The following is a 9,606-nucleotide window of genomic DNA, read 5'->3' as shown; positions in this document are numbered from 1 at the left end:
TGTCCTCAAAGGAATCTCCTACCAATATCCTAAAGATTATCCAAAACCCTCACATTCACTCAGATTAGCCTTCTAGAAATCATTCGACATTAACTTTACATTCTATTAATATTAGATGATTCAATGATTTAATTCCTAATGCTTAGAGAGAGATTACTGGAGACTCCTCCTCCACCTCTCTGGAAAAAGTCTACCGGCCTCTCTGTGTTAACTCAGATATAAACCCCCCACAATTACAGCCACATACGCAACATGGTGGATTTCTATCTGCATCATTGCTCCTAGTATACTAGGTTCCTGTGTTGTTTGAGTTCACAAATACAAGTATCACCTCATTTTCATTGTGTAATTTTCTTTAGATTAAATTTTCCTTTTAAGGAGACCCTCCCCAGTTTCCTGCAGCCTCTAAGCTGTTTGCCTACAGTAACCTTATAAATTTGATAGAAACACAAATGAAGAAAACATATTACATTCAATTCAAATACACACACTAACATGAACATATTGCTACGTAGTTATAATAGTCTCTTATCTTTGCTTAATCTAACTGTCTAATCACCGCACATTTCCTGTCTTTGTTTACTTAAAAGTTGAACCTTGTTTTAAACAGCTGTAGAAGTAATTGTTCGACTCCAATTCCCCGAAATGTCGCACTCAGTATCAAGTCTGTGAGCTGTGTCGACAACATTTTATACAACTAATAATTCCTTTAAACTTGTGACTCTTTACAATTGTTTTTCTGCACATAGACCATAATTAATTACTACAGCCCCTAATATAATGTTTTGAGAATTTTGAGGGCTGCTCACACATCCACTAACTTTATTAAAACTCAGATTTGGATCTTCCCATCCTGCCACGTTGCACAAAATGGTGGACAACTTGGTCATGAACAACTCTTTTGCCTTATTAGGTCATGAAAAACAACATGTGGTTCTCCTTGAGTGTAATTCAGGTCTGTTTTCAACCTATCATTTAATTCAAAGGTCTCTTTAACCTTGACATGACCTGTTGTATCAGATACTAAACTGATTCTTAAACTATATCTGAACATTTGATGTATATATTCTATGATGTTTAGCTGGCAATTATACCACATTTGAAATACAAATGGGTTAGCTGCACCCACACTACTACCACTTCCTAAAGAGGAAGCATATATGACGTGAGGTTTTAATGTATGTTCTGGCAACCAATGAACGTTTTGAAAAGGGGTTAGGTCCATCCTCCCAATTCTTTATTTAAGTTGCTGACCCTATTGCTTTGTTGGCTTTTTGGATCTTCTTCTTTGATCATCAAGAGCTCAGTCTAGCATTTAGATAGGGTCTTGTGAGACTTTGTAAAGCTTTTTAGCATTTTTAAAAAAAATAAATAAGTTTCTCTTTAGGTGGCCTCAAGAAAAGAGTTTTTCCTCTCTTTTTTTCTTCATTTCTTCTCCCCTTCCGGACTGGTAAGTGTTTATTATTTTACATCCACACTGCCTTCACACCTCATTATAGATATCCAGAAATCTGGCAGTTTAAATTAACTCATTCCAGGTTATGTTCAGTGGCCTGCTCTCTCAAATCTGCAAGAAGGAGGACTGGAGGGACTGACTAGGAAACTTTTAGAGCCTGGAGTTAGACATTTGATAGTTGGGGTCTGCCAGAACCTCTTTCAAAAACTAGCTTGTTATCAGGGGTTTTTGCCTCTCATCTCACTCCTGCTCTCATACCTCCAGGGCTGAAGGACAAGAAGGCTAAGTTTGGTGTTGTGTGAAAGACCAACCCTGCCAGGAAAAGTTAATCAAATATATTGAAAAGGTAAGAAAATAAGAAAACAAATATTTATAGCTTTTTAGGTTTCTGCATCTCGTTTGTAGTTGCTTTGTCTCTTTATGGTAATTTTGTGTCTTTCAGTTTCCTGTCACAGCAGATCCACACGGATATTCCTCTGCGCAGTGTAGTATACAAAATTCTACAGCACACTGTACAAAATATAGGAAATATGTCAAAGAAAGCCTGAGATGTAGTAGAAAATTCTTAAAATAATAATTTAAATAAATAAAATTATTAAATAAAAATACCTTGAGATCCAGTGGTTGATATAATAGATTCACCTGAGGTGCAGTAGTTTCATCTTAGACAATGACTTAAACCTCAGTAAGTCTTATTGACCATTAGACTGCATTTTCCTCCTGAAAAATATTGCAAAAGTTGGACCATATCTTACTCTTCCTAATGAAAAGAAATTGTTTCATATGTCAGTGTCCTCTCATCTTGACTTTTAACTCTAGTTCAGTTTATATAAGTATAGGAGAGCACATTACACCTATTTTAGCATCACTGTCTTCTGGTCTCTTTTTATTGAATTCATTTGAAGATTTTATTACCAGTTTACAAGGTTCTGAATGGTTTCCCTATATTTAACCATCTCTCCCTCTATATTCCTTAGCCGCTGCTTCAGGTCATCAAATATAAAAGCAACAACTGTACGGACACTTACGCTGAAGAAGAGGTCACTTTTTCTATCCGCCATGCAACCTCGGTAAACTTTTGTTTGTATCCTGGCTTTTATTTATTTTACTGCAAGTTTATTTTTATTTTATTTATTTATTTCAAACTTTATACTTATACTTCTACTGTCTTGTTGTGTTGATCTTTTGTTTGCCACCTTTTGTAAAAAATAAAAAATAAAATGGTAATATGAGACTGACTCATGCACTTCAGTGGATCATTTTTATTTGTTTTGATGTTTCACTAACTGGATGACAGATTAATCTACAGACATTTTTGATTTGTGTTGCAGGGACGAACTACAGGAGGCCTTAATGTGCTACACCAAAGATACACTCAGCTACATTAACATAGTTACACAATTCTGTGAGGACCTCCCTCAATGGACCAAAGCAAGGAGGACAGAGCTGACGAAGATAAAGGACGACTTGACTGCTGTGCTAAAGGACACTCTGGGAGGCCTGAAGAAGCTGGACTGCTTCCTGGATGCAGTGGAGAAGCTGGCGGTCACCTCACTTCATGTGTTCAAGAAGGAGAATCAAGTGTTACAGCTGCCCAGAGGGATCAGCTGTGAACAGGTTCAGGTTGTCATCTCTTCTGCACGGCAAATCTGCCCACTCCTCCTCAAGTTTAAAAGAGATGCAAGTGTCTTCTTCCTTCCCAAACTTCAGAACGTGGAAGTGTTGTCATATCAGCTGGACAAATACATTGAGACCACCCAGAGCATCTGTGACAAGTTAGAGAAAAGGTATTTAGGTCTTATTAATATTATTATTGTTATTTGCACACCATGATCTTGAGCTATTAAATATGAATCTTAAATAATATATTAAAAACCAAAACATTATTAATTTAAAGAAAGAATACTTTAAATTATGTAAGTAAAAAATGCCAAGGTGCTTTTTGCAAGAAATTATAAGTGATTGTCCCCTTTTTAGTGATTTTCCCTTAAGAATGACTACAGAAACGACGTTAGACCTCGATGTGGATTTGTCTGAAGATGACATACAAAGGATGCTTCATCACATTAATCAGCTTGAAAAAATCAGGTAAGTACTACTACGTGTTCACATAGAATACAAAGTGAATTTATCACGTGAAGCGAATACATACTAACTCAATCCAAAGACGAAAGCAGACGCAAGTTTGTGTGGAACACCCATGGGAAAACAAAAAATGCAAAGTGGGTGACTTGAAATATGCATATTCGAGTGAGTTGAAAATATTCAGCTGGAGGAAACCAACATGACGTTCATCTTTGTTGATGCACAATTACTCATTTAGCTTTAAATCAGCAGCTCAAGGATTTTGAGGAACCTGTTGCTTGTGCGCCTACGCATGAAAGCAGCTGTGCCCTCGTGGTCTTTGAGAAGACTATTATTTCTCTCTGAACGATATATTCAATCAATGATAAAGACAGCTTTGGAGAGGCCTAAACCTCAAACACATCAAGTAGAAACAAATAAAGCCATACTGATGTTTACACAGAATCATAAAGCTTGTTGAATAATACTAGTAATAGCACAACACAAATAATAATACAGAATGAGAAGATAAGAAAATAAATTAGCTAAAAGACGCTAAAGATCTACAAAGAGCTGATATTTGCCTTCTTTTTTACATTCGACCTAAAAACTTAATAAATTTATATAAAACTAATTGATTAGCAAGCTTAAATTTTCTCTCTGCTCTCTATCAGGATGGACCAGGACTTCCGGATGGTGTTCTTGTTTCAGGGGAAATCATGTTCTGTTTTCACCAGTGAGTTCAGCAAGCGACAGCCCAAGATGCTGCAGTTTCTGCACAAGCTGGAGGAGTGTGCTGTTCAGCTAGACGAGATGAATAAGGGGGCAAAGATCTCCAGTGTGGCAGGCAGCTCAGTGGGGGCAGTTGGAGGCGTGCTTTCAATAGTTGGTTTGGCATTAATTCCTTTCACAGCAGGAGTGTCCCTAGGTCTGTTGATAGGTGGGACAGCGCTGGGAATTACCAGTGGGGTCAACAGTGTTGTCACCGCAGCCACAGAGATCGGAGTAAACTATACACAACAAAAGAGAGCCAGTGACGTCTTCCAGAGCTTCATGAAGGATGTGCAGGTTCTCCAGGATTGTCTGGAGGACGTGACCAGTCAAACAGTCCCCAATGTAGAACCAAGTATGAAAGATGTGGGTAAGGGAGTAGACATGCTGGGTCTTAAAGTTCGTGGTATTGTGAAAAAAAGCACTAAACTGAAGGATGATGTTGACGCTGCTGCTAAGCTGAGGAGAGGTGAAGAGCTGATTACAAGTGCTGGCCAGGCAGGTAAAACATTACGTAATGTGCCCAGGGCAGCCTCAGAAATCTCAGATATCGGTCAGGTAGCAGTCAAAGGGTCACTTGCACTCTCCAAGGCAGCCAGGTTCTGTGAAATCGCAGTCAGTGGTCTTTTCCTTGGCCTAGATATCTACTTCATCTGTACAGACAGCATCAGTCTGGCCAAAGGCAGCGAGACTGAAGTCTCACAGCTCATCAGAGCCAGAGCTGCACTTTGGAGGTCAGAGATTGAGTCATTGCAGAAGATCCATGACTCCCTGTGCAAAGGTCAGCTGACATCAGAGGAAAAACGAGCTGTCCTGGAAAACGAGCTGTGCCCTTTTAGCCTGAGATGAAGAAAAATAACGCTCAGTATGCCATTTTCCTAGTCTTTGAACTAGATTTAGATGCATTTTATATAAAAATCCTGCACACAGCAGAAATTGATCACTGATCATCATTCCAGCGTATCTTTCAGAAATTCTTACTTAGCTGTGATTCTTATTATGTAAACCATTTCACTCTTAAAGCTTTTTAATAATTATATAGCCAGTATGTCTTTTGTTCCTTGTCAAATTTTATATACCTTAACTTTTGCTATGATTAAGATGACATTAGTATATGCATATGACATTTATTACTGAATACTTTATCTGAGATTCATTGTATGTATTATTAATACAAATGAATATGTTGGCTGTTAAACTTAGATTTAACGTAAATTAGTATTTACTGATTATCTGAAACTTTTAGATTGGATTATATTATCAGTGCCTTTATCATCATGCACAGTTTGTTGAGAAACTGGTTTTGCTGGATTACCTGTTTTGCCTATCTTTAAAATGTTTCATTGTTGCAATGCTTAAATTCTATAATGTTATCTTGATTTATTTTCTGTAACACCAATTTCAAGGACAAGCTCTCTTCTGTACCCCTGACCTGATAAAAGACTTGTATTATAACTAATTAATCCAAATAAATTTAAACTGTGCACATGCAAACACGGTGTGTTCATCAGTCTTTAATGTTTTAAAGTCTCTATATGTGGATTGGGTGCTTTGTATGTTAAAAGTAGTGATTACTACAGTGATTACAAAGTTTTTTGTTTCATTTCTTTCACATGTGCATAGACACGATTTAGCTCCTAGACAGACCGGCTATTTGTAGCCCACTTTTAGTCAAAAATGATTAAAAGTGTGTTTTTGCCCTGGCAGCACTTGAGATGGTTGATATCCCATTATTTTTGCAATGTCAACAATATCAAAAAGATATTAAGTGTCATTAAATTCACATGGTCTATCTGTAGCAACGATTTAGCTCTTATTTGGACAGGCTACGTGTAGTCTGCTTTTAGCCCACCTGGCGAAATAGAGGCAATCAGTGGTTTAATATCAACGGCTTGGCTGTAGCCCTGTTTCAGACCAAATAAGTTACATGTAGTTTTCATCCGATGCAGCTGTTGAGGTGCCTGATATCATATCATCAAATGCAAGTAAACGTTTGAAACATTTAAACTGTCTTTATTTTCGCTGTAACGTTCCCTTCATTGACTTTCATTTAAATTTAAAACAAAATGCAATTACTATTTTCAACCGCTAGATGACCACTGGCAAGGCGAGACTTGAAATTTAGACGTCAGAGTTGCCAGATCTCGCGATAAACATATCCGCCATTTTTAAACGAGGGACACGTTGCGATTTCGACCTTTCAGCGAGCAACGGGCGAGAGTTTACTGCAAACACTGGAAGCGAAAATACATTTACTTTGGTCTTGTAATTATCTGTGTCTTTGTTTGACATGTCCTAACTTAACGTTACTCCATGATACCCACTGGTTTCTTCGTGCCCTTAAAAACTCTATATTATCTGAATTCAGAGGGGGTGAACATGAAACATGTGCAACCTTACCTATTATAATTTTTTATGAAAGCCACACATATTTTACTCACTAGATCATTATGATATAAAAATATAATTTTTTTCAGTTTTGACACTAAATATTTATTGCAAATTCTCCAGCATACAGTCAGCAAAGACAACAATAAATATTCAGAACAGAACACTTTCTGTTCACATTCACAGCACATAGCTCTTTCAAAAGAATAAAAGCAGCTTTCCCAATTGTCGATTTGGTTGTTTTAATGCAACATGATGGCTAAAACACGAGACCTGTTCCATAGAGATAAATGGGTCAGTAATAAATAAGGGCTTTTAAATGAAAAAGAAAAAAACCTTAAATATGGGGGGGGGGTCACCTTCATTAGAATGATAATTAGAAATATACTGTATGTTTTCATTTAAAATCATTTGTTGATAGTAGTCATGTCTTAACAACACAGTGAATGTAGTGACTTATAATGTTTACTTATATTCATATTCTTACATATTCAACAGTTATGGATCCCATTTACCCGAGAGACCCATCTGATGCTCTTCCTGCATCAAGTAGCAGCTCAGATGAACATCTAGATTTGGATGTAGCCAACCAATTTTGTTTGTCATTATTTAAGTTTTTATTATCACATGTTGTTAAAATTGTTTGTATTTTTATAGAAACTGTTTTGTATTTATAATAATATTTTATCAATAATTCATTTATATTTTGATCATGTTGTATTATCTCAGGTTGTCTACGTTGTAATCCCATTTATGAGAACCTGTTATGTTTGAGTAAAAAAAATCCTTGAAACCATGAGATTGCTTGCTGGGAGTCCTCACGCTGTTTTGCAATGGATGTTTTTTCTTGGCATCACGGTAACATCGTGTCGCAGCAGATTTCTGAATAAAAGTGAGCTTCTGCTGAACATAATGCAATCGGTGTGGCAGAAACGACTGAATAAATGAAAAAATAAATGCTTAAGTCAACACAAGTATCTAAAGAAGATATTACATTTTCACAGAATGCTTACTAAATTCAGACTGATGTAAACAGAAAAACTTCTGTTTCCACTGACTCATTTCACTTCACAGTGATAACAGACCACCACATGGTGACCCCCGGTCAATATCAGACCTATCCGATGTAGGTTTTGAAAGTTACAGCCCCTGAAAATGTTTATTGCAAGGTACGTTTTCACATACGAGGAATTTGCCTTGGTATATATTGGTGCTACACATGAAATATAAATATAAATATATCCAAAGTAAGGAGATCAAAAAATTTATATATATTATATTTATTATATATTATATATTTAATATATATTATATTTATTCAAATATACAAAAAAATACAATATTATAATATGTGCAAAAGTTCACAACATGAACATAAAGCACAGTTGAGCGTTGTTTTAAAGTGTGGGGTCAGGAGTGTGTATAGGTGTGTGTGTGCTTGGGGACCCGGGCCTTGTTGAGGAAGCCCACTACCATCGGAAAAAACTGTTCTTGTTGCGAGAGGTTTTGGTCCTGCTGGACCGCATCCTCCTGCCAGAGGGGAGAGTCTGAAACAGTTTGTGTCCGGGGTGGGAGAGCTTGTCCTGCAGCAGGTGTTAAAAGCTGAAATCCACAAACAGGATCCTGGCGTAGGTTCCTGGGGAGTCCAGGTGCTGGAGGATGTAGTGAAGGGCCATGTTTACTGCGTCGTCTACAGACCTGTTGGCTCTGTAGGCGAACTGCAGGGGGTCCAGCTCAAATGACTTCATTACCACAGAGGTCAGGGCGACGGGTCTGTAGTCGTTTAGTCCAGTGGTCCTTGGTTTTTTGGGGACAGGGATGATGGTGGAGGCTTTGAAGCGAACTGGCACACGGCATGTCTCCAGTGAGGTGTTAAAAATATCTGTGAACACCAGAGACAGCTGATTGGCGCAGTGCTTCAGGGTGGATGTGGAGACAGAATCTTTGTGAGGAACAGAAGATAAATAAAAGTCTCTGTTTTTCCCACCAGTGAGCGCCATGCCGGCAGCGGTGTCCTCTTCGGCGTAGTCGCATCAGCTCACCGGACCTTCTCTCCCTCCTCTGGCGTCTCACCGCATGAACAGTGGAAAGTGAAGCCTTGACCAGAATGTCCAATAATTCCACAGATGACACGAGAAAGGTCGTAATTAACTGATGTTTATGAGCTTTTCTCTTCTCAAAGCGCTCCGGGTATCACAGCAGAATGCAAAGTTAACAAACATGAGCAAAACAAACAGAGAGCACCAAAATACCACGGCTGCCCTGAGCGGCGCCATCTTGTGAATCCAAAATGTAGAAATGTAGAAAATTTGGGATAGATTGACAAAATATAAAAAATATAGAAGAATAACGATCTGACTTCATGTTGCTCATTTCTGTCAGTCAAGTCGTCCTCCGCACCATCAGACAGGAGACATTTTACTTTCATCTGCTTTCTGCTTGTTTGGAGATTATTGATTATTGAAATTATTCAGTCTGCCCGTCCTCTACTCAAACTGTGTCTGAACTACTTCTACTGAGGAAAGAGTCCCTACAGTATGAAACTGCTTTACTTCTCATCCATCCATCTTCAACTGTTTATCCTGCGTACAGGGTCGTGGGGGGCTGGAGCCAATCCCAGCTGGCAAAAATACAATAAACATTTATATTATATTATATTTGTTACAGTAGCAGGAATAAGATGCCAAAACAAACATGCAACAAGGATTTCATGCGCTACAGAGCTTTAGTAGAAATGCAGCTGGAGGCGACAGAACATAAAAGCACAAGCTACAGTTCATAAAACCACTAGAGTCAATATTAAGAACACAGTCAAGACATTAGTCAGTTATAGTACAAAGCTTAAGAGGCAGAATAAACATTAAAAAGCAGCAGTATCGATATTAAATAAATAAAAACATGCAGGATGACTCAAGAAAGCGGCGTTG

The 9,606-nt window shown here is 37.9% G+C and overlaps 2 protein-coding genes across 2 annotated transcripts in view; one reads left to right on the top strand and one right to left on the bottom strand.

Annotated features, from left to right (window-relative positions):
• Nucleotides 1-9,606, bottom strand: part of LOC119911602 (coxsackievirus and adenovirus receptor homolog) — a gene marked incomplete in the record, with an annotated part of 454,111 nt that overhangs the window by 138,244 nt on the left and 306,261 nt on the right.
• LOC119911596 lies at nucleotides 1,293-5,785 on the top strand. The gene is made up of 6 exons (XM_038730508.1): nucleotides 1,293-1,450; nucleotides 1,721-1,802; nucleotides 2,434-2,526; nucleotides 2,788-3,243; nucleotides 3,434-3,544; nucleotides 4,195-5,785. The coding sequence occupies exons 3-6, from the start codon at nucleotides 2,516-2,518 to the stop codon at nucleotides 5,138-5,140; spliced, it is 1,524 nt and encodes a 507-aa protein (XP_038586436.1). The 5' UTR covers nucleotides 1,293-1,450; nucleotides 1,721-1,802; nucleotides 2,434-2,515; the 3' UTR covers nucleotides 5,141-5,785.

This window comes from Micropterus salmoides, unplaced genomic scaffold (genome assembly GCF_014851395.1).
Source record: "Micropterus salmoides isolate LMB-PRFRI ecotype aquatic unplaced genomic scaffold, ASM1485139v1 Ms_hic_scaffold_2, whole genome shotgun sequence".
Classification (NCBI taxonomy): domain Eukaryota; kingdom Metazoa; phylum Chordata; class Actinopteri; order Centrarchiformes; family Centrarchidae; genus Micropterus; species Micropterus salmoides.
The sequence above is the reverse complement of the archived record's forward strand: the minus strand, read 5'-3'. Positions and strand labels throughout refer to the sequence as shown.

Excerpts from the sequence above, each read along its gene's own strand:
- LOC119911596 (XM_038730508.1), top strand. Across the intron at positions 3,244-3,433 it reads TGTGACAAGTTAGAGAAAAG|TGATTTTCCCTTAAGAATGA; the intron begins GTATTTAGGTCT and ends TCCCCTTTTTAG. Across the intron at positions 3,545-4,194 it reads AATCAGCTTGAAAAAATCAG|GATGGACCAGGACTTCCGGA; the intron begins GTAAGTACTACT and ends GCTCTCTATCAG.